This window comes from Talpa europaea (assembly GCF_964194135.1).
Source record: "Talpa europaea genome assembly, chromosome: 4".
NCBI classification, from domain to species: domain Eukaryota; kingdom Metazoa; phylum Chordata; class Mammalia; order Eulipotyphla; family Talpidae; genus Talpa; species Talpa europaea.
The window spans coordinates 46,851,609-46,877,189 of NC_140070.1; the positions used below are offsets into that span (position 1 = coordinate 46,851,609).

Genomic DNA, 25,581 nt, shown 5'->3' on the forward strand with positions numbered 1-25,581 from the left:
GGCAATTGTAGGTATCACGATGACCAGTTGCTATTGACCATATGATCTATAACCAGTCCCCATTCTGAGTTTTCATTTCCATTTCCATAAAATTGAATTAACAATTGCATCTTCCAGTAGTGTCCTTGGGGAGATTAAATGCATGTAAAGCAGTTAGCAGTATTTGCAACAAACTTCCTCTGTGGTGGTCTCATTCCATGGGGTCAAAAACGGTGATTGCCCCCAACTTTGCTTCTTATCTTCAGGCACCCAAGCTGGTGCCATGTGAACATTCATCTGTCTAGGTATTCTGGCAGCCTGTCCTGCAGGGAAACACTCCTACCCCATGCACAAACCACACAGACACCAAGCTGTGTGAGATATGTATAGGATGCCAGGGTATGTTTGGGTTTTTGAGAGGCCATGCATGTCTCTCAACCTCGAGTTCTATAAGGAAAAGAAAAGAAATCCAGTAAGTGTCCAATATGCATGCATATTATTGGCCTGAAAACTGGCTGAAATATGGAGACTGGTCCTAAAACCAGAGAACTTGAACTCTGATCCATATGTCTTTTTCTCCCTTGGAACACGTGATTGAAAAAAAAGCCCCAGGGGGATGAATGACAGCGCTTTTGGGACAGGTGGTCATCTCTGGCCACCATTATTTCTTGGGATGGAGTATTGGTACATGGAGATTTGGGGAGAGGAAAGGGAAAGGATGCATACATGTCACGAGGTGGGAACACACCAAAGACAGACTGAGATGCCACACAAAGAAGCCTCTGCCCAGCATCACCAGCTTCCTCTTTGTCTCCCTACAGGTGTCCCATCAGGTCCCCGCAACGTCATCTCCATTGTCAATGAGACATCCATCATTCTGGAGTGGCATCCGCCCCGGGAGACAGGCGGGAGGGATGATGTGACCTACAACATCATATGTAAGAAGTGCCGAGCGGACCGCAGGAGCTGCTCTCGCTGTGATGACAACGTGGAGTTTGTGCCCAGGCAGCTGGGCCTGACTGAGTGCCGGGTCTCCATCAGCAGCCTATGGGCCCACACCCCCTATACCTTCGACATCCAGGCTGTCAACGGAGTCTCCAGCAAGAGCCCATTCCCCCCACAGCATGTCTCCGTCAACATCACCACAAACCAAGCTGGTAGGTCTGGAGGCATGTGTGCTCTTTTATCTGTCCACTGGGGACTCTTTGTCCAGCTCTGTGTAGGAACAAAGTTACTGCTTCCATCACCCTGGTCATCTGCCCTCAGGCTTCCTCCTAGAAGGGAAGATGTCAGGTGGTGGACATTTTGGCCATGGAAGAAAGGGGTGCAGTATATTTCCTCTAAGGGGGGACTGGATTCTGAGGGATTTTCTTGTGCCCTGCACAAAAGCCCAGATATGTATTCAAGACACAGGGGGCCCCAGTGCTCTGTATCCAGCTGGAGCTTAGCACATACCCTTGAAAAGATGGATGGCCAGACGGATGGCCAGGCTGATGAACAGAGAGATAGATAGGTGGGTAGGTGGATAGATGGGTTGAAGGGTGGAAGCACCACATGATCTTGAGAATACCACACTGCTGCCTTAAAACCCAATGAGAGAAACTTCCCAGAAATCCTGGGGTAAAGTCAGTTGCCTTCATAGATTATTTTTCAATTAAACCCGTGTAATTCAAGAGTGCATTCTCCTTTATTGCTTGCTCAGATGAATGTTGCACTGTTATAGAGACCTCAGAGAGTTAGCAATAGATCACTTCTGATAGCCAGTACATCCCCATGGCATGCACAGCTCAACACGCATTTTCTTCTCTTCATTTCTTTATCTCTTGCTCTTCTGACCTTTTTTTGTTATTACTTTTCACACTTCTTGCAACAATCCATTTCTTTTTATATTCATTTAGCCAGTTCATTCATGTACTCACACATTTATTTACTGGTCACTCATTGTTAAGAGACAGTAATTTATCATCTACTATGTGCAGAGCTGGGGCTGAGACATGGTGAGGGACACAGTGATATTTGGGTACCATTGCTCTACCTATAATAGCAACTTAATGAAGAGTTTACAGGACGCAAAGTTTGCACTTGTGTGAAAGTACTAAGTCTCAAGTGATGTGTTCTAAGCATCTTGTGCTGTAAATGCGACAGGAGTCAGACAGAAATGACACTCTCTCCCTGAGGGTGGTGATGGAAGACTCGGTGAGGAAATGAACCTCCTCTCTGTAGCACTGGGCGCCCTAAGCACTGGGCCATGATCCTATTTGCAATGATGGATTTTCTCAATCAACAAATTGTAAAAGGATGGGTGGTTATGGACTGTCATCTCTCTGTGCTCTCTCTCCTCCATGTAGCTTACCTTTCTTGATCTCTTCTTCCCATTCCATCCTTTTCCAGTTCACCTCCCCATCCTGAAGCTCATTCTGCCTCATTTAAATCCAGGCATCTTTGATGGCAGATGATTCTTGGGTTTAAGCTGTCAGAGCTGAGGAGAAAAAAAGGTGTTGTAGGAGAGCATGTCTGTCCAGATGGCTGCGTTGTGGCTGTGAGCGTGTGTGTGTTCATGTGTGCATGTTTGTATGTAAGTGTATGGTCACGTGTTTACATGCATACGTGCATGGTGAGAAAATAAGAGTGGAAGTGTAGAAGCCTCCAGCTGGTGACCACAGCCCTGGTGCCATGGAGACAAAGGTTGTGACAGTCTGTCTTACCCAAAGAAAAGGGAATGGTAATTTCTGCATTATGTTGAGCATGTAACATGGGCAGCCTTTGTTAGCAGTATTTTCCTTGGAGGATTTAAGGCAGAAAACTGGCTGAAATATTTTAGTGTCCCAGCTTCTGGGAATAATAATCCTGCCAGGCTGTCATGTTATGCTGGGCTTGGCTGTCTTTTCTCTCTCTCTAAGCATGTGCGAACAAACCTGCCACTTATATGGTTTTGCTTTGATTTCGGCCCCTCCCTTCCCTTCCCCTGCTATTCCGAACCTGCCCATCTGCTTGTCTTGCCATCTGCACCTTTCCAAGCTGCAGTGGAGCCGAGGACCAGGTCCCTTGCAAGGCCTCTGCAAGGGGCCCTGCAGCCCCAACCTTCAAAATATTTATTTTTATCCTCACCCATTTGCTCCTCCAGTAGCACATTTCTCATGCCCTTTGTTCCCCTTGGTTGGGCTCGTCATCCTTAATCTTCCCTGATTTTGATGTCCCAGCCCCAGTCTTTCCTTCTAAGATATGGTTTCTCTTTGGAAATTCTGAAATTTTAATGTCAGGTGATGTCTCCTGCTGATGTTAGTCAACAGGAGAAGGATGCCAACACATCTAGATGGCATGTGGTCATAATTGTTGTTATAAAACAGATGTGAAGATGACCAGTGGATTCTACTCTTTGAGCCATGCGGCTCTGAGGAACATGGTACTATCACACTGTTTTGGTGAGTCCACATGTGAATGCAAATTATTTTCAACTAGCAGTAATCTGTATTTTAGAAGATGGGAACTTTCAAAATAAACATCTGAGCCAGTACCTCTGCACAGTTTAGAAACATGTTCTTTTTTTTTTTTTTTTTTTTTTGTGGGACCCTCACTGGCGGCCGGGGAATGAACCGGCGCTGCAGAGGCTGCGGGCAGCCTCGCAGCCCAGCGCTCAACCGCTGCGCCACCAGGAGAGGCCTTAGAAACATGTTCTTAAGCTACACATTTTATAAGAGATGAGAGAGAGATTAAATAACAGGTGTAATAAAAACCTTAATGACTCAGATCTATTAAAGGATGAGATGGATGGGCTCATGTATTACTGAGGCTTGTCATGTTTGACCCATTCCCAGAGCATCCCTGAGCTCTTTCGCCTTGCCTGAGACCCAGGTCAGCCTCCCTGCCCTGGCCTCACAGTGTGGTGTGACCCCTCAGTACTGGTGTCCCACCTGCCCTGCTTTGGGCCACCAGTACATAGATAGCAGGTAAGGAATTTGACCAAAAGAAGTCCTGTCATCAACCACGAAGTCAACTACCAGGTGTTTGTTGAGTGCATATTTTGTACCTGGAAGTGCCTAACCTGAAATAGCTGGGCACCAGGTGCTAGGACTGAGGACTAGGTGAGTGATAGTTGTGCTACTTAATGCCTCAAGTTTGTGCTCCTTTTGAGCTCACCAAGAAGTTTGGAATGTATGGACTTCCCTTTGAGCCCCATAATTACCCAATGACATAGACACTATTGTTTCCCATTTTCCAGTTAAGAAGTTTAAAGGGGTTTCGTGCACCTAGGATTAGAGGATTATCAGCAGAATGTGACCTCCCTGTTTCTGCCTACCTGTTTCCTGCCCTAAAACTGGACGGTCCCTCGGGCTTCCTATTTCATTGCTCTATGTATGAAGGGGTTATTCAGAGTCAACAAATGCCATCCTACTGAGAGGAGGAGAGCTCAATGTGCAGCCCCAGTTACCCTTCCATAAATTTTCTTTGTGTCACTGAACCAAAGACTTCCCCTGCCCCTGTATTGAGATGGGTGCCTGTTTGTTTTGAGGGGAGGTGTAAGTTGGCTCAAAGTGAACTGGATCCTGACAGTATATGTTTGGATCACATAAAAGAAGGGTTTGGACAAATTTACTGCTGAATAGTTTAAGCCTGATGTCATTAAATATCAGACTCACTCTCTCCTGGGAGGCTGCCTGCTGCTCTGCTAGGAGCTGCAGCCCACATCTGTGGTTGACTACAGGATTGTCACACTCTTCTTTCTCAGGGCTTCCCAGATGTGCCACACTGATGCTGCATCAGGCTGCTCACATGAACCCTGCCCAGTAGTGGCAGGCACCTCATATTAGCTGAATTAGGTATCAGCTAAAGAGTCTCAGTGCATACGAGAATGTCATCCTGACCCCAAGGCTTGTGGTGTAAGAGGAGACCATAGAAGTTGTGGAACCATCTTTGGGCCCATTGAGCGCATAAACGATATAGTTCTTCTCTGAGAGGCAGTCGTGCCCAAGGGAACACTGAAGGGTATGTTGAGTCATGAGATGCAGTGTTTCCATCTCCTTCGTGACAGCCCCAGCCGTGTACACCATCATGGCCACTCAAGGATCTCACATTACATGAAGAGTATGAAGACTGGACCTTCACCCAGCCCATAAGCTATGGCAGGGAACTACCATTTTGGGCACACTCCAATGTGCCAACCCCCCAGGCTGTTATTGGCCAAGATGAGGTGGGTCCCATAAAGAAACCAGAATCAATGCTTTTGGAATTTGCTCACATCTCACAGTGACAAAGGGTGTTTCAGGGCTACAAACTCAGATTTGTGGCCATTTTATCCTCAGCCTGATCAAAAATTGCATTATGGTGAGCTGTGTAAGTTGTAAGCTCTTTCTAAGCTACTGCCACATAGCTGGGCCACTTTAGCTGTCAAAAAAATGTCCATCATCTTCGGCCAGGGTTGGTCATGAATTATGCAAGCTCGGATTTACGTGAGGTCTTCAGGGATGCAGGCTTGCATTGAATACCACTGCCTTAAGTTTAAAATAGACCAGATCAGGTGGAACTCTCCCTGTTCCAGTGGCCAAGCGCACTGCAGAGAGGTTGTTATCAGCACTCACTCCTGCAGTCACTCTCTGGCACCTGGCTCCAGATTCAGACTGATGACCGGATCATCTGGCTGTCAGAGAGAATTAGAGTGAATGACAAACTTTACTTCTCTTTTCTGCTAACTAGACTCTGAATGTCAGAGTTGGGGAAGGGACCTCAGAGGAAAACTTGCAAAAAAGAAATAAGACAAATAACACCAGCACATCTCTGAAATCAACTAGTAGCAACATAAAATCAAGGCAGTAAATTTGGAACCTTTTAAGCGAGAGAGAACAAATTCAGAGGCTGGTGAGGCCAGGCAGGTGATGGAGTGGAGCAAAGCAGCGCCAGATGTGAGGCTCCAGGGAGTGGTAGGGACCACAGAAAAGTGGGGTAGCCCCTATTCAGCTCCAGTGAGTGGGCCATACTCAGTGCTGCCAAGTCTTATAAGCTGAAAATCCATACAAACTAAATGGAAAAATGTAAACTACTTGAGAACGAATAAATCTGATTCTGGATTTGGTTAGTTGGTGTGGTTTGCAGCCTCTGATGCAGAGGCTAATCGGATTTTCCCAGGCCTGAGCGGTGGGCACACTGGGTAGTGTCAGTCTGGTTCCATGTGGGCAGTCACCTTCCTGGCCTCGTGGCCTCATGGTGGCAGAGATGCAGTGGGGCATTTCTGGAGTTGCTCCCTCTCTTTGCTCCCCATGTGACTCAAGCAAGTTCATGGAACTACCACCATCTCCTTTCTGCTCTGCAAAATGGAAGCAATAACATCTGCTTCCTAGTGCTGTTGTGACAAGCCAATGAGACAAGGGCTAGAAAGTCACTTTCTAAACACTGCTGGGGCCAGAAGATGAATGTCATTTCTGAGAATGTGTCAGATAGCAATTTGCTGGACTTTTCCTTCCTAGAATGTTTGCTTCTAAGGCCTCTCAGTTTCTTTGTTTGGGACTGATGTCATCCACACGAGATAAATGACAGATACTGGTTTGTCTATTCTTGGAGGAGGGAGTAGGCGCTGGAAGGGACAGCAATGATGTCTGTGTGCTATTGAGTTAAAGATGTGGGCACAAGTGGAGCCAGCACCTGTGTTCATGGCACAAGGCTGGTCCTGCTACTCAGAGTAGCCTGCCAGTCTGCTCATCATGTTTGGAGAAGCAACACTTTCCCCCTTCCTTTAATGGTGCCATCGGCAGTATTTCTCCCTGACATTTATATTACACACAGTTCATGTGTGGCCTGCTGTGCCAATTGCATGAGGAATACTAACACATTCACTGTGCCCACAATACAGACACATTCCATTACTTAATTTTGTTTAAAAAATAACACACTATTTCTGTTAATAGTCACAAGTGCCTATAATTTGTCCATTTTAGGGCATTTTTGAAGTTCCTAGACAATTAAAGTCACTTAGAGACACTACTTTTCCTAAAAAAGAATTACCTAGCCCACCAATTCCTCTGAATACATCACCTAATTTGCATTATTCCTTGGTTAAATATAGTATTTGCATGCATAAAGAATAATCTTTGAATATGAAAAGGAATTTTATGATATTGCAATATATTGAGCTCTTTGGAGGAAAGATATTATGTAAATCTCAAAATTAAATATTAAAACAATATTACACTGCTGCCTGTAAAAATTTAGAGTGGTAAGATCCATATGCTAAAACTAGTTCATTTTTAAGGGCTGGTCTCATTGGAAATTAGCAGACAAAATTTGCGCCAGATCAGAGAAAAGATTGAGTCAGAACTTTAAAAAGACTTGAATGACTTTAAAGTAAACTTTTATTGAAGTCAATAAAAAAAAGGTTTTTTTAAGAAAAGTTGAGTAAATGAAATTTTCACTGTTCTTAATTCAATTTCATAGTTCATTTCATTGCTTTCTTCTCATTGTTAATTTGAGAAAGCTTGTTTTTATTGTTTCTTAAACTCTGGCATTGAGAGAAGGAACTTTTGAATGACCTTAGAAAAGGTTCTGGACATTCGTAGATAGCGGTATGTTGTCTGTTGAGCTGAGTCTTGGCTTTCACCCCTGACAGCCCCGGGGTTCTCCACCAGATGGCGAGCTCTGTAGAAAATCATTTGCTCACTGCCCCAGCTTCATGAGGAGGGGACCACACAGCACTGGGCACAGAAAACTCTGGTAAATAATTGCTAGCTTCCTTTCATCACTATACATGAGTAAGTATATTAATGTGTGGCTGTGTGGTGACCAGAATATGTCCTACGGGGATACAGGTAGCCAACTGATCCCTGCAGGTGACATCAGGGGACCAGATACTTTCCAGATCCTAGAAGGAAAACTTAACGGAAGATCTTATATAGATGCTCTAAGCCTGCATCTGCTCCTAGGAACACTGTGAGATGTAACCACAGTCAAAGGGGGTTGTTTAAGCACTTCCACTTTGGAAATGTGTTTGTTCATTCAATAGTTTTGTGACTGCTTTCCGTGTGCTGACTTGGTTCCTGCTGCTAGGGACTTCCATTCATTTACTTACTCAGCAAATACTTATTAAGGCCTTCTGTGTGTCTTGCACTGATGCAGGCACCAGGATACAGGAGCAAACAACACAAACAAAACTTAGAGCCTGTGAAGCATCCCTTCTGGTCCACAGCACTCCCTGACACTGGGGTCAGAGGTCCAGGAAAGTCACATAGGAACAGGTGTCTAGCTGGGAAGCCCTCAGCTGGGCTATTTGGCACCATAACCTGCTGGGGTGCCAATGCTTAGTTTCCAAAGTTAGGATGTATTTCAGTCTCCTTATTGTTATACATGGCAGTGTAGAATTCTATTATTCACTAACTGGCCAACTGGAAATTCTCACAGACAGCTATCACCTGCTGGGTCACGTGGTGGTGGTTATAGGAATTCTCCCTGTTCCCACTCCTGCATAGTGACCAGTGATGCTGCTAACAGCTCGAGATCAGTTGAGAATGTTGCACTTGGTGTTGCTGCAAGGATGACTAGAGGGCCCCCATGGAACCTGGGGGGCTCGTTTTACCCCATCTGGGTCAGTACTGCAAGTACATGGTATGCTACATGAAAATGGGTATACTGGCTGTGCGATTGTTCGAAGTGCAAATAAGATTGTCATAACTGTCCTTGAAGAGGAAACTTCTGGTTGGATTGTAAGCTATTTGTTGTTCATCTTGAGACCTTGGTAAGGCAGAGGGGAGGAGGGAGGCCTGGTGATGTGACCACTCCACAGTCCTCTGGCATGTCAGCCCCATGAGCCAACTGTAATCTGGAGAGCATGCCCTGGCTCCCCCTTATTGGTCATGGTCCCCCAGGGTCTAGTGAAATAATAGCATTCAATAACTGTCCATTGAATGAATTAACAAATTAGCTAGTAAAAGTGTGAATGAATGCCTATGTTTTTCTTAAACTAATAGCCCTAACACACGGCATGGTTCTCCCTCTCATTGCATCTTCCTTCCTTGAGCTTCTTTGGGAGGGCTGCTATGAATGGACTAAAACCCCTACATTGCCCCAGATGCCAGTGAGATCTGACACCTCCCTCCCAGAACACTGCCTTGAGGGTCAGGTTCTGCCAGGGCCCAGGCTTCTCATCTCCCTGGGCAGGACCCAGCTGCCTGAGCATGCGCGGCAGGGTGCCGGGATGGCATTCCAGAGCTGTTGTCTGTCCACCTGCACGCCAGCTCCGCGCCTATCATTTTCACAGCGCCATCCATGTTAAACAGGCAGGAGCACCGGGGGTTTTTGAATGCAGCAATTAACAAAACAGTAATCAAGCTAAGTGTTTAATTTCAGAAAATTAACATCTTCTCTGAGCGGATGTGAAAGATGAGGGAAAAAGGCACGTTAAATGTTCTGGGTAAATAAAGGCAACTCTGACCACAAATATTTTCCAGAGCAAGGAAGACTCTTTGCCCACCCCCCAGTCTCAGGGATCAGTTTTCTTCTGGGAGTGAGCTGCAGGGCAACATTAGCTATAGAATTGGGCCATTGATTTTAAATGTATGTGTTTTTCTTTTCTTTCTTTCTGGTTTGTTTGTTTGTTTGTTTGTTTTGTTTTGTTTTTTTAAGGGACAGAGCAAATGCTTTATCTCTCCAGAAAAACTCAGAGGCGCTTAAGTCCATTCATGACCTCTGTGAGTCATTTATGGTCCATTCAAGGCCCATAGAAAATCCTGTGTGTGTTTTGTCCTTGTGACACATACCCTGAACTCTACCAACTGTAAGGATGAAGAAAAGAGTCTTTGATTGTGCATTAGTCTTTCAGATTCATAGGCCATATTTCTCCTAATAGACCAAGGACTCCCAAGGGGAAATACCAGTTCTCACCACCCCAGTGACCCCTGCACCTCAGCAAGGTGTGCTCTTTTTGGGTATGTCATATCTGGCCTTACATCATGTTCACATTCTGGTGGTACCTCTTAAACCAATGGGTTGACGCTTATTTGCAGGAACAGTTTGCATGTGGATATGCAGGGGTCTGGTGTTAGTTAGTCTGATGGCCTGGAAGGGAGAGGGTTCAGCACAGAGGACTGGGAGGGCCACAAAGGTGACCTTGCAGGAGGGACTCAGTGAAGCTTGAGCACAGCCAATAGCCCTGAGGCTTGGTGACAAGGTGTCCCACCTCATCAGGAGGGCAGGGCTCTCAGGGGTGGCTGTGAGCCGGGTACACCCTGAGGGAGCCCAAGGGAACTGTTTTCTCCCAGATTCAGAAGTCCTCAGGGTGGGTGTGGAAATTGGCTTAGTGTGCAGCTTTCCTGAGGATGTCTTGCAAACAACTGACATGGAGAATGAAGAAATCAAAGCAGCAGAATGAACCAATGGTTTGCTAATAGAGAGACGTCATCCCAGGGGCTCCCCGAAGTGTTCCAGGGATGGTGTCAAAGAGTGGTGTGTTCAATTTTGTCCGTGTGTGATGTGTAGAGATTTGGAATACCCAAATAAAGGTATTATTTATGCAGTTGGCTATCCAGGCTCCTGTTTTCTCTGTGAGATGGGAAATAAGCTGACTGCTGAGAATGAAGTGAGTAGTACTAGGGTAGAACTTCTGAGGAGAGGAGAAAAGGTTTGGCAGTGCCATTACAAAGAACAGGAGAAGGTACTGACCAGAGAAATTGAAGATTTCGAGAAGTGTTGAGAACTCATTTTGTGGTCAGTGGTCGTGTATTTACAAAGCTGCCCCTTTGTCCTGTCATGTGGCTTTCTCGGCTGTGCATGGCTGCTCGGGAGCAGACCCTCCAGAGGTTGTGGATCCGGCTCCAAATAAGTTTTGCTGGCTGAATCTTATGAAAGGATAAAGGCAATGCCTGCCTGTGGGGAAAGGGAGTAATGTCAATTATATTATTGCTAAGTTGGATAATGAGGGATATAAATAAAGGAGAAGGCTGATGCACTGAGTGGAAAGTATAGATGAGGCTGGTGAGAATTGCAGGAATCTCATCCAAGGAAGCCGTGAGAAAGCACAGTACTTGAATCTGTGGCTTTGGAAACAGAGTGACTTCCGGTGAAGCAAAGTTCAAGTGGAAATAGACATGGAAGAGTTGTGGGGTTCAGGGCATGGAGATGCACTATTCAAGTGGACGTGGAAGTCATCTGCAGGAGGGCAGGACTCAGGCAGAGAAGAGGCGGATGGAAGCCCTAGTGGTCAGTGAGTTATGCACAGGGGAGTCATGGTGGTGGGGGAGGGAAACATGGTAACCCCACAATTGGGGAGCAGAAGACTTGAGTAGCATTTTTACTAGTGATACAGAAGATGGAGAGTTATGATGTAAGAGAGGTGATGGCAGCAAGGACACGGCCCACTTCTTGACCCAGAGTAGTGCCAGGAGGAAAATCTTCAACCTCCATGCTTGAGAGGGCTGCAGGGCAGAGGGTCCTCCAGGGAGAGTTGCGTGGAGAGTTGCTCTGGGAAGGGGTGGTGGGGCCTGGGGAAGAGGTGGAATTGGGGAGTTTAATGAGCAGTGTTTTTAGAAGGCCCAAGGTAGGGATGTGCTAGGTGGTTGAGGAGGAAGTCAGGGTCAAGGAGGAGGAGGCCAGAATTTTGTGGGGTTGATGGCGAAAGGAGGGGCCCATAGGTGGGCACTACGGGATGCAAACCTGCCTGCAGAAAGAGGGGCTCTGGGCCCTACGGCCAGGAGACTTTGATCTCCAGGCCCAGGACTATGGACTATCACAGTATCTGTTCCGCCCACTTTTGGTGGCAGTGTGTCAGGGTTAGGGTAGTGGTGTGGGTCCCCTGGCTGTGGTGTTTGCCCTGCTTTATGCGTGTGGGTGAAAATAAGAGTGTAACAGGCACACCATGCCTTGCTGGGCCTTATTTGCCAGCTCCTGTGGCCTGTCCATTGCTGGTGTATCTGGGTAACTGCCTTCTGTGATCAGACAGTCTGCAAACCACAGCCATGGCTCCTGTCCCACGCCCACACCAGGAAGGCTGACAGGCCTTCAGGAGGTGGAGCTGAGCCACGTGCCCCAGCTGCCTCTGGAGTCCTGCTGGGTCTGTCCTCTGCCACCTCCACAGCCACCCCAGGGAGCCTGCCAGGGACAGGCACTATGACAAGTGCCCTATACACACGCCTCCCTCAGCCTTCCACTGCCTCGCGGCCACATTGTGCAGCTTTGTTCTCCTTCCCCGAGTAAATGGCTGTTTCTTGGTGCACTGCTGCTTACCCCAGCAGGGAGGAAGGGAGGGGTTTGACCCAAGAGGCAGAGGTGCCCTAGTGTTGCACTGGTCTGGATACCTTCTCCTCCTGGCACAGGACTCTGCACACTCTCACTCTGTGGGGTCTCCTGCTCTCCTCCTCAGGGATTCCGGAGGGCAGTACCCATCCAGCAGTGACATGACCCTGGCTGTCCCCTCGTATACTGGGCACTTTCAAAAGGGGTTGTGAAAATGCTGGGGGCATGTGAGTGTCGGGGAGAGGGAGAAGGACAGGGGGCTGGGCTGTTCCTTGCTCTGCGCCAGCCTGCTGGGGACCCAGGGAGACCCGTCCCTCTCTTGCCCTCTTCGCTAACCCATAAATTGTAAAAGTTGACAGAAACTGAATAACCTTAGCTGTCCTTTAAAGTTTAACATTCTGATTTCTAGACACATTATTTTCAAACTTGAGTGTGCTTCAGTATACCGTGGAGGGCTTCTTAAAACTCAGCTGACTGTCTTCACTCCCCCCCATTTCTGCTTCAGTAGAGTGGGCTCAAATTTGTGCTTCTCTCACCAGTTCCTAGGTCATGCTGATTCAGGAGCCTATTTTGAGAACTACGAGGTAGGTGATCCCAATAAAGAATCCCCCCACACTGGAAACCACATCTGAGAGTAACCTCCACCCCAACTTGGAAGCAAACCTTTAGTGATGGACACATGAAGAAGGCACCTGTCTGAGGTGTGGGACTGGCTCAGCCACCCAGTCCCGGAGCCTTCATTTTGTCCCCCACTCATGTTTCTTTGAGCCCATGACCGGATTCAGTCACGTCCACAAAAGCACCCGACCAATGCAGCCCACCCAAGAAAGTCCTCTGTTGCCAGATGACTGGAAGGTAGAGAGGAAGCCTGAAGGGGTGTCAAGGTCATCTCAAGGCACAGCCTGGAGCAAAAGTGAAGGAACCAGTGTCCACAATAGGGGAAAACAATTAGAAAAATAATTAATTCTGCTTTTGTATTCATACCCAGTCTCCAAGCTAATTGCTTATTTGTTTAATCTACTTTGACCAGAAGTGTTACCGCACCAAAAATATTTAATGAGTCAGGCTTCCTAATGTAAAATTCAAGCATGTTTGTGCAATGAAATGAGTTTTCATCAACAGAGGGAGAACCTGTCTAAACAGTACCTAACTCGACAAAGTTATCTTCTAGAATAGAAGTGTCAGAGGAAACACAGTTCATCCTTGCACTGTTCATCATTTGCACAGTTCATCAGTGTGCAAATTGTTCTTCTTTGGCATCAGAACTAATGTGGCCCTAAAGTCCTTAGCTGACAGTTAAACACAGACTTTGGTTTTTTTCTAAGGATGTTGTTTCATACATGGAAAGTGAAAGCCGTCTCCCCTACTTCTCACACCTCCTCACCCACACCCTTGAGGAACTCACACAATCTAATCTGAGGCCCCAAGGGGACTTCTGAGGCTGCCCAGCATATTTGGATCTCCTTGTGATCCCTTCAGAGTCTGGGTTGGTGAGGTCAGGTTCTTGGGCTCCCACTTCAGAGTGACACTTCATGCTTCAAGGAAAATTTTATTTAGAAAAACATTTCCACAATTTATAAAAAAGAGAACTCAGAAAACCACTAACTTAAGTGTAACATTTCAGCTGAAACATCCCAGTGAGACAGGGGTGGCCCGAGCTTCCAGGGTACCTGCCTCTATGGCAAGTAGAAGCCCTCCTGCCCCCACTCCTCTGGGTGCCCCCTCCAAACCTCCCCAGGTAGCAGTGGCAGAATCAACCCTGCCCCCTCCTTTCTCCTTTGAAAACAACTATCCATGTTGGATGCAATGACACATTCTAACACCTTTTATTTCTGATGTCTTTAGGGAAGAGTCTAGAATTATTTGAGGAAGGGCAAACTTTTACTGAATGTCTGTTATGTGCTAGCACAGTAAAAAAAAAAAGAAAAGAAAAAGGTGAAAAAAAATTATTTCTGCCCTAAAGAGTTTCATTCCAGTGATGGAGAGCAGAGATGAGCCCTTGGAAAGTTAGATCACAGTGTACTGTGTCCCCAGGTGGTGATTACAGTCCACTGAGAGTTATTAAAAATAAGGGCTTTGAGTTGGGAGGAGATGTCACGGGAAAACCATCTTTCTTCTGGAGAATTTATCACACCAGCCTCTGGGGAACCCCAATGTTAGCCCTCTCCTTTTTCAAGCCCATATTTACCCATTGCCTTTACCCTGACTTGGTTGACGTGTTTATTTATCTTCTCAAAGATATTTATCAAATAAATACCCAAGGTTGTCACTGCATGGGGGTTTCCGCATTTACCTTGGAGAACTGTGCCCAGGAATTGATTTACATATGCAAACAGTGGTGGACCCAGAAGGAGACTTTGGGGTAATTGACAAGTCCTCTGACCTGGCAACTGGAAAGTTGTAAAGGAGCAATGGGTCGCACAGCAATGGGTCCTAGAAATATTTAAAAGGCTCGTAACTTAAGGATTAATTTTTCCTGTTACACAGTTGAATAATTTGAGGTCTAAAGAAGTTACATATACTGAACCCTAAATCATAGTCAACAGATGGCAGACCTGGAGTGGGAACCCACCTCTCTGCAGCATCTCCAGAGCCCCTCCTTATCTCTGCTAAGTCCTACTGTCCTGGCAAGGACTCCAGGCTCCCTCCCTTTCCTTACCCTACATTTCTTGCCTAACAATTGGGGTCTACAGTATTGATTGCATCTTTTGCTAGTCCCAAGCTGATTTGGATGGGAAATGCTCTTCTAGAAAGAATAGAGGAAAGAGGTTAGCATTACCATAAGATCCCAGAGACCCACATAGATCCTTGAGAATGAATATTCTTAGCAGCATAATTCATTATAGCTAAAATGTGGAAACAATCCAGATATCCACCAACAGATGAATATTTGTCTTAGAATAAGCAATGCAGTGGATGGTAGATGTGGTCACTAAACCCCAGATGCACACTCTTCAGGGTGGGGCAGCCCTGTCACTGTGAGGGGTCATTGTGAGGACCTCAACCTGCAAACCATATGGAAGAGTCCAAGGAAAGCTCCTGACCCTGCCCAATGTGAGTTGTTGTGAGGGAAGCAGATGGGCTTCCCTTTCTATGGACCTCCTTGGAAAGTTCAGCTCTGAAAGTCCTCCTAACTGGGGAGACCATTTGTCTTCCAGGAGACTTGCTAGGGCTGCTACCTGAGCTGAGCTAGGAAGGACTGAGGTGTGACTTGCACCCTGGCTTCCAGGGCAGAAGAAAGGTATCCTCAGAGCAAGGTTGTCCTGGTGTGATTTCTACCCAGAGAGCTAACATGTACCCCTTAGGTGAGATTTGTTTAACTCTGAAATGCAAGTTACATATTTTTATAAGCACTTCAAACATTTTACTCCAATAGATTCCACTTAGTTTTGAATGTGTGTTGTGTTATTGTTTTCCTTAATAATATGTGTAAATATTTTTGATGCTTTAAATAAAATACTTTAATATAGTAAATTGTTATAGCATTTATTACATCCCAAAGTGGATTATGGTTAAAAATGTTGAGAAAACTGTTTTGACACAAAAATCAATTAAGGTTTTAGGAGATAATTTTTAATAAGCAAAGATAATGCATTAGAACTTAGTAATTGTCCTAGGGCAAAAGCATCAACTCATTCCTCACATTTTGAAATTTGAGAAGCTTAATTGTTGAGGGAGAACACCCTTATTGAACAAAGAAAATAAAATAAGAAGAAACCTTTGAACATGACTAAGTAAATGACTAAATTTAAGTGTCAAGGAATGTCTTAAACTAACATTGCATGGTCAGCTGAACCTAAGATGGGACAGCGAGGCTGCTCCAGGGTCCAGATTTGGGGTGCTCCCTTCTGGGGTAGATTCCCATCATCGTCCCAGAACCAGCCTGAGTCTCACAGGATTGCAGGCCCCACAATATCCTTTGGAGATCTGCTTATAAGCTGAGGGCTGGCTGGTGGTTGTCCAGGCCTCATCCCCGATGTCATTGGTAGTGACCTGTGACCAGCTTGGGCCGACGTGCGTCCCATGTCACTGATGAGTTCTTTCATAACTTGCAGCTGGGTTCTCATGTCCCTGTAATTTATCCACATCTCATTTGTCAGTTCAGGCAGGAACATTCTGTACACCTTCTTTGCTGTGTGTGATATACTATCTTGAATCTGTCTGCTTCAAAAGCAATTTGGGAGTAAGAGCTCCCCAAAGTCTTCCTTGGCAAAAACAGAGACAAAGGACTCACTCAGCCTGCTGCTGTGTTTTCTCCATCCAGGAGCCCCTTGACCAATGAAGGGACAACCTTTCTGCTTCTGACACTTTTAAAGGGTCTCTCAACCATCTACGACCTGCAGATGGTCGTGGTTCTGATTCCCTTCAAACCTGAGCTGATTTTTCCTAGGTGCCCACTAGGACATTTTTCCCTTTCCCACTCCCCTCTGCATTCCAGAACCTGTGGGATCAGCTTCTTTACTCTGCTGAGAAGTGGATGGTACTTTTCATTGGGATTTTTAATTATTCCTCTTTAAGACAGATACATCTTTCCTGAACCTTCAGTACCTTCTTTCCAAATAGTCCCCAAATTAATTCTGGTGATTAGGGCAGGGCCTGGCACCATGTTTGGCAAAGATATTGAATTTGTAGTAATGGCTTCTTGGGGATTAGAGGCAAAGAAAAGAACCAAGCCCATCAAAATTCTCAGGCAGAATCAGAACATGTGATGCTTCAGCTCCTGAGGTAGCAGGATCCCAAAAACCTGGATGGCTCAGACATATTAACAACATGTAAGTTATGTTTCCACACAGTCTGAAGGACAGCCCGAGCTGCACAGTGGTTGGGAGGTGGGAAAGCAAGGTTATTGGGAGCCATTCACCACCTTTCAGGTGGACCCATTGGGGCGCCCCAGGGATCTGGAATGACTCTGAAAAATGGCCTCACCCTCGTGCATGCTCCACACAGTGCACATGACGTCTTGGGAAAGGTGATCATGAGCTTCTACACCATTACCCGTCCAACCTGTTCCTAAATCTGCCCTCAGTTCTTTTGCTCATCTCCCATGACTTAGCCGCAGCTTTCCTCCGCTGGGCCCATCCCGGGAATGCTTTGTCACCCCTTGATTCCTAGGATCACACACTCTCCTGATTCCACCTTGTTGCTTTTCTTTCTCAGGCTCCTTTGTTGTTTTCCCTCATTAAATCTTAGGATATATATTCCATTCTCCTCTTTCTCTTGGAAATCTCTGTCACTTCTGCTCTTTCCAGTGTCCTTGAAACACTGATGAGTCCAAACTTTTATCTCCAGTCTGGACTCTTCTCCACCCATTTGCCTACTCAGCATCTACTCCTGGACATCCTGGACCTACCACGGCCCAAGTAGAGTGCCCGGTTCTTTCTCCCAAACTGCTTCCTGTTTCTTCTCTGATCTCAGTGGTTAGTGACAGCCCCCCTTTTCTAGTTCCTGGATCAGAAATCTCGGAGTCATTTTGATGCCTCTGTTTCTTCCATATCCCACACCCATTGAGCTAGTCTAAATTATTCAGAACCTGACCACTTCACTCCCACCACCTGTGCTGCTCCCAGCCAGGTCCAAGAAAGATGCTCTTGCAGCTGGATTGTTGCAGTGTTGTTCGCATAGGTTTTCTGCTTTTGCAGGGCCCCCTGCATTTTATTTGCAATGCATCGCAACTCTTAACATGAAAATCAAATTCTGTCACTCCCCTGTTGCCACCCCTCCCTGGCTCCGTGGCTCACTCAGGGAGGAAGCCAGTGTCCTGTGTGTCCCTGAGGGCTCTGCCACTTGTGCCCTCATCTTTACTCCAGTTCCACTTACTTTTTGCTCTTCCCCTGAAATGCCAGGCTGCTCTCCAATCAGAACCTTAGCCCTGGCTGTTCCTTCTCTTTCCTTCTCACTGCTCTTTTCAAGAAAGAGCAGTGCTCTCCTTCAGTGCTGCGCTCCTGCACCCGCTTCTCAGGGCAGGCCTCCCGACCACACGATGCCCATGTACCTTCTCCTGACCAGCCTCCTCCACTTTGGCATTCCGGATCCCTTCTCCTCTGCTCTTTGCCCCATCATACTTAATATTTTTACCATGCCTTATGATTGATATGTTTATGATGAATCTAGAGTCTAGTCTCTGAATCTCTGCACTCTAAGCTTTATGAAGTCAGGAGACTTTATTTTGTCCACTCTGGTATCTCTCAAACCTAAAATGGTGAGTGGCATATGGCAAATGCTCACTGGATATTTGCATAATTAATTAATTAACTAATTATTTTATGAACCTGACTATAATATTAAGCTATATTAATATTAAGGAAGATAAGATGCATTTGATGGTTGAATCAGTATCAAAAATCATTTCAACTTACTAGATTAATAACCAAATTTAACACCACAATGGTAAAGTGATATATTTAAATCCCTGTAGTCAAAATCAAAAGTCAGGTCTACAGACCAAAGATGAGGAGTTTACCAGGAGAAAACCTAAAGGGTATTTTGGACCGCAACTTCAGAATCAAACAGCAGGGACATGTTTTTGATCCAAAGGCTAATGGTCACATGAATAGATGTATAGTACACAGATCAGAGTCGATGTTAATTTAACTTGAACCTTTGCTTCTCAAATAGCACTGAGAGAATTGGGTTCAACTCTGGGTCTCACACTTTAGGAGGGATTTAGAAAACATGAACCCTGTTCAGAAAAGAGCCACCTCAGGTGGCAGCAAGTCTCAGAGAAATGTTTATAATATAGAGCCATTCTTTTCAGTGGGAAAAACTCAGGGGAGACCTAACTAGTTTCTTTAGCTATTTGACAAACCATTCTGTGGAAGAGGGAGCATTCCATATTACTTCAGTTAGCAGAACTGCGACCAGCGGGAAGAAGACAAATCTCAGAGGAGGAGGAGAAAGACATGCACTTGCTGAGAGTTACCCACATTTGGAGCAACCCCCAGAGGCAATGAGTCTCCCACCCTTGGGCCCAGCGCAGATCAGGGCAAAGAGCATTTGGCAGGGAAATTGTAGGGAGATTGTCCACCACTCACGAAGTAGACATCAAGGTTAGATGTGCCATAAAATTAACTAGGGAATTGAGATGGAAGCCAGAGGCGGGAGAGTCCTCAGACCACAGTGAGGTCTCATCTCTCTGAATGAAGAGGGAAGGAAGGAGGAAGGAGTAGGAACAGTCTTAATCTGCCACAAGCATTGGGTCAGTCCAGTGGGGAGGCCGCGTCTGAGCTGAAGTTGCCCATCAGAGGTGTCAGAAATGGGTCTGCCACAGTGTCCTCGCCACTCTTGGTCATTGACTGTGAGGGCCTGTGGGAAGTGGGACTCTGTGTGATGGTGGTGACAGACTGCAACTGGGGCCACTTGTCATTTAACATACTCACCATTTTCATGGCTGCAATGAGGTCTCAAATGCAAACCCCACAAAGTTCCAGTGGACACTCTGAGGCTAAGTGCTCTTCAAAACACTTCCCATGTCATGCTCTCTACAGCTTCCATGACTGCAAGCATCCTCAGAATGAGGTCTGTGCATCCCCTTGCCTTTCCAGGGGCCAGCACTTAGTAGGTGCTCCCTGGGAATCCAGGGAGTGGTGGAGAACGCAGCTGCCCTCATGACCCTGTAGTCACGCTCTGTAATTTCAGGTCTTGGAGGGGAATCTGTTAACTTAAAGCAAGGATAGCAAATGTCAGTCAGCTACTGTCCCCAGAGACACCCTTGTAAAGTGGAGTTCACGTGAGGAAACGACCTTCATCACTGCAGAAGTGCCAGGACTAAATGGAACAGCCCCTGAGCAGAGTGCAACTAAAACCTAATCCATTACCCGCCTCCTCCCCTGGAAAGACAACCCTCATTTATTATTTCCAGACTGTTTTCATTTTACTTACACTGTGTGAAAAATGTTGAATTGGGAAATAAATAATGCTATTTCCAAAGAGATTTCGGAAGCACTTCACAGATTTTGGAATTATTGTTTCCAAATATTTGGTTTGTGTATAATTTCTTCATTCATATTTGTGAGCTCTTTATTGAAAATGCCCTCATTTGGAAAACTGTGACAGAAGTCAGGAAGAACTGTGTTGTTGGTCTGTGTTCATGTCTTTTTGAGAGATACTTCCTCTCTTCCTTTCGAAGTGCAGCAAAATCTTACATGCGTTTTCTGAGAAAGATGTTTGCTAGAATGTCCCTTTCTATTGCACATAATTTTGCACTGACCAGTTCTGTTCTGCCACTATTATCCTCGGCCCCAGATTCTTTTCTCTGTGATAACTCAGCCCATTACTGCAAGAATAGGATCCCTTGAACATCTCGAACACCTATTTCTCAAAAAATTTCCCTTGCTCCTCAGAAGCCAGAATTTGCCCAGTTGTCATGGCCTTCCTAGTTGTCTGCAGCTTTCCTAGACCACACTGTTTTCCAGTGAATCCATCTTATGTTTTGGTCAAACCTTTCTCCTCCTTGCCCATGAAAACACCATGTTCATTCCAGCCCCTGCCCTGAACAGGTCCCCTGTCCTAAGTCATCTCCTTTTTCTCACTCTTTTAGCCCAACTCCATTCATTGTGCAAAACCCACAGGCTGTTGTACAAAGCCAGTTCAGCTGATGAGTAAAAAAAGATGGTGTTCAAACCCTGTGGCATTTCTCTCCCTAATTAGCTCTGAAAGATGGCACTTCTCATGTAACCAGGGTTTTGCTCATCTGCCTGTCTCTTGCTCTCTCCACAGCTCCTTCCACTGTTCCCATCATGCACCAGGTCAGTGCAACCATGCGGAGCATTACCTTGTCCTGGCCACAGCCAGAGCAGCCCAATGGAATCATCCTGGACTATGAGATCCGGTACTATGAGAAGGTGAGCCAGCTCTGCCTGTGGGCTTGGAGAAAGTTCTAACGGAGAGAGAAATCTGATGGTAGAGGCCAGAGGTTTTCTGGAAGAGTTCCCCAGGCAAAACCCTCCAAAGTCCAGGCACTGTACCAACTCAGGAGAGGGTTGGTTTGGGAAGGACCCATCCCAGTCTCCCAGTTGTGTGTTTGCTAGGCTAGTGCAGGTGCTACAGAACTGCCAGGTGTCCCTGAACTTTCTGAAGATGTGGTTTTGTAGAGCAGTTGAAATGATTTTGATCATGTACCTCCAATAAAGTTTGTTGACTGATAAGTTGAATCCATGTGCTAATGTGCCAGTATATTTACAGAGGTTTAAAGTACTTATGTGGAAATGTTAAAGAATGAGAGAGAAATTAATAGAAATAGAAATTTGTGTTTATCTTCCTGACTGCTCTTCATCAGCTGCTGTGGGGGGCTACCTCAGGGCACATGCTACCAACAAAAGGGAATTAGGGCTGTGTGGATTAAGTCCCTGATCTATGTGTGGGGGGAGCAAGACCTCCCTCCAACCATAGTGAAATGCAACATTTGCAAAATTCCAGGAAAATATAGTACTTTCTATACTTACCCAACACATTATTTGTAGAAAACAAAGTTCATTCATTTATTTGTTTAGCAAGTATTTGTTGAGTGTTTGTTATTTGGCAGGTGCTAGTCTAGAATGTACTAGTGATCAAGGGACTTACTTTCCAGCAGAAGGAGACTATAAACAAAAAAAATAAGGAAATCATATAATACATCAAAAAATGAGTAGTGCAAAGGAAAAAGAAAAAAACAGATCAGTCAGGGTGAATGAAATCAAAAGATCAAAAGGGTCGGGCTTGGAGGAAGAATAAGTTGCAGTGTTAAATAAGATGGTAAAGGCCAGTGGTAACTGGAGAATATTTGTTCTAAGACCGAGAAGGGATGAAGTTACTATACAGTGGCTATCTGGGAAAAAGAGGCAACAGACTGAAAATCTCAGAAGCAATATCATGACTGGTGATTTAAGGAGCAGGAAGAAGACAGCTTGACAAGAGTGAAATAAACAATGACAAAATTGTAGAACATGAGAGGTAACCAAGGAAAGTGATATGTTGGACCTTAAGAACTTAAGCTTTTCCACTGAGCAGCAAGAGGATCCATAGCAAGTTTAAGACCAACAAACAGACAAAATCTGACTTATGTTTCGAAAGAATCATTCTGGCTGTTTCATGGAAAATAGGCCTACTACATTATAATCCTCTAAAACAAGGATTATGGAAGAATATAGGGGAACCAAATAAGGGATCAGGGAAAAAAAATAATAACAATAATAATAAATTTAAAAAAACTAGCAGGCAACTATAAATCAGAGACATTCTGCAAGGGAGGAGGAGGCAGAGGTGTCAAAACAGGGGAGGGAAAGCACAAGGGACTATGGTGATGGTGCACAGGTGAATTAGTGGTGGGAATTTGATGGGGACTACACCTGAGAGGAGAAATTATACCTTGTACAAAAATGAACAATGATGTAAAATACATGCATATAAATTAAGAAAATTAAAAAATAACACAAGGATGATGATAGCTTGAATCATTGGAGGCAGAGGCTTGGGGAAACAGTGGGTTTCCTGATACATGAAGTAAAGACAGAGTTAAGAGGATTTCCATCAGGTTAGATTTCAGATGTTGGGGATGAGCAGGGGGGATTTGGTCTGACCCACCAGAGGGCATGTATCCACCACTGGTTGAGAGAAGGATCTCTGTGGGTAAAGCATGTTTGGGGTGAGTGTAGGGACAGAAGTTCAGCTCTGAGTCTAAATGCCTCTGAGATAGGCCAGTGGGCATGCAGACTGAGCAGCTGCATGTATATGTGTGGAGCTCAGGAGAGAGGGCTGTGGTGGCGATGTCCTTTTGGAAGTTGTCAGTATGTAGGTGGTATGGAAGCCCTGAGCCTGGGTGGGATCTTCCGGTGAACCAGTGTAAGTAAGGAGAAGATGGAGGACGGAGTCTGCAACCCTCCAAGTGTGGGCAGTGTTGAATAGTGGAACCTGACTACATGGGAAGCTGGAATCTTGTCTTGCTTAACTAACCAGCCAAATTGTCATGGTCAGGTGACTTCACCAGACCAGGTCACAGTTTTTACATTCATAAAATGATAGCAGTTTAGCTTTCTGAAAGTGGTAGGTCAGGCGGGTCACCAATATAGTTCTTGAGAAGATATCCCCTTCAGCCATTAGACCTGAACTTGTAAGGAAAGTGAGGATTTCGGTATTGTTCTAGTCTATTTAGAGAACATTGGGTTTTACAGATAGTTGACTCAGATAATTCAGTGAATTGGTGGTAATTCAAACCATCTGGAGTCATAAGCACCATTATATCCTATCAGCTTCGATTTGAGGGCCTTTATTTACCTGATAAATTTTTTGTCAGTTAATAAATTAAATGTTGACTTTCCAAATGTTTCAGACCAGTATGTTTTTCTTTTTCAGTTTTTAAAATTTTATTTGTATATTTTTACATCTTTGTTCATTTTTTGTACGATATTTCATTTCTACTCTCAGGTGTTGTCGCCATAAAATTACAACCACCAAGAAACCCATGAACTGTCACCATAGACTCTTGTGCTCTTCTCTCCCATTTTGATCCCTCTCCATCCCCATCCCTGCCTGAATGTCTTCAATTTAGAGCCTTCCATAGTGGTTGGACCAGTTTGCATTCCTACCAGCAATGTAAATGGGTTCCTTTTTCTCCACAACCTCCCCAGCATTTGTTGTCTTTAGTTTTATTAATGTGGGTCATTCTTACTGATGTGAGGTGATATTTCACTGTGGTTTTGATTTGCATTTCTCTGATTATAAGGAATGTTGAGCATTTTGCATGTGCCTGTTGGCCATCTGCATTTCCTCTTTGGAGAAGTGTCTTTTTAACTCTTCTGCCCACTTTTTTGACTGGATTCTTTATTTTGGTTTTTTTGAGTTGTGTTAGCTCTTTGTAGATTTTTTGTGATCAGTCCCTTATCAGTTTTGTGGAGTGCACATATTTTCTCCCAACCTCTGGTGTGTCTCTTCATCTTGGTGTCTCTTTTGCAGTACAGAAGCTTTTCAATTTGATGTAGTCCCAGTTGTTTCTTTCCCTTCATTTTATTTGCTTCAGGGGATGAGTCTTTAAAGATGTTTCTAGGGCCTCCCCGGTGGCGCAGCTGATGAGCGCTGGGCTGCAAAGCTGCCCACAGCCTCTGCAGCGCCGGTTCGATTCCCAGCTGCTCCCTGGCCATGGGAGGAGGGTCCCACATGGCGCGCAGACCTCTCCTGCCGCCCGCTGCTCCCCTCAGCAGTGTACTTCGGTCCTTCTGCCTGCTCTGCTCCCCGCTCTGGCTCTGGTGAATTCTCTCATCCTCCTGCGCTTCTGACTGTACCCAGTGCTTGCATAGATAAAATTAAATAAATAAATAAATAAATCTTTAAAAAATAAAAAAAATAAAAATTAAAAAGATGTTTCTGAGACATCTACGTCATGAAGTGTTTTGCCTGTATTTTCTTCCATATATTGTATGGTTTCAGGTCTTACATTCAGGTCTTTTATCCATTTTGAGTTGATCTTTGTGTATGGTGTGAGGTAGTATAGTCTAGTTTCATCCTTTTGCAGCACTATTTATTGAAGCGACTGCCCTTGTTCCAGTGCATGTAGTTTGCTCCTTTGTCATAGATTATTTGTCCATATATGTGTGGCTTTATGTCTGCGCTTTCAGTTCAGTTCCATTGCAGACCAATCTCTTTGGACCAGTTGATCACATGGTTTCATGCCATCACCAAAGTGAACTGAACAGCTCAACTGAACTGAAATGTGTGTATGGCTGTTGTATGGTGTATGCCTGTGATAGCAGTCTCAGCAAGGTTCTACCTATCCTCCCCCTGCCCAACATGAACTTGAGATTTGTAGCTCATCTCAGAAAAAGAATAACAGTTTTTCCCTAGTGTGCCCCTATTGGGCACCAGAGACTTCATAAATTTTGTCTGCTTTCTCCTTCACAATCCAGTATGGTAAATATTAATATCGCTGCTTTGGGTAAAGAAACCAATACCCAAAAAAGTTTCAAAACCAAACAAAACTTGCCTACAGTCACATAGTAGGAAATGAGCCCATAGTCTTTGACCTGCAGCAAGTGGCTGTGCTGGGAAGGGGCTAAATACATAAAAGACCTCCTGCCTTCCTTGGCTGCTGTGCCAACAGCCCTAATTGTTATAGAGCAACCCCGATATTAAACGGGTTCCTGGCTGTGGGTCCTCACCCGCGCGCTTTAAAGGGACTTATGAATACTCTACTACAGACACACGCAAAAGGGTTAATAAAAGGTTTATTTACAAGAGAAAAAGAAATAAGGAAAATATACAACTCAGGGAGAAAATAGGGAAATAAAGTCTTTAATGCGTCCTACCCGATCCGACGACCTGGAAACCCAAAGTCACTCTGCGAGCTGGCCGAGAGCCAAAAATGGAGGCCCCCCCAAAAGCCCACGTGTCTGCCTTTTGTATCCACCTGGCTGCTTAACCCCACCCTCA

The 25,581-nt window shown here is 45.3% G+C and overlaps 1 protein-coding gene across 2 annotated transcripts in view; it reads left to right on the forward strand.

Moving 5' to 3' along the window:
- Positions 1-25,581, forward strand: part of EPHB1 (EPH receptor B1) — a gene marked incomplete at both ends in the record, with an annotated part of 419,149 nt that overhangs the window by 301,656 nt on the left and 91,912 nt on the right. For both annotated transcript variants that reach the window (XM_084232252.1, XM_084232253.1), the window contains 2 exons: positions 801-1,136; positions 20,902-21,026. In XM_084232252.1, coding sequence (XP_084088378.1) covers positions 801-1,136; positions 20,902-21,026 — 461 coding nt within the window. The remainder of the gene's footprint in view (positions 1-800; positions 1,137-20,901; positions 21,027-25,581) is intronic.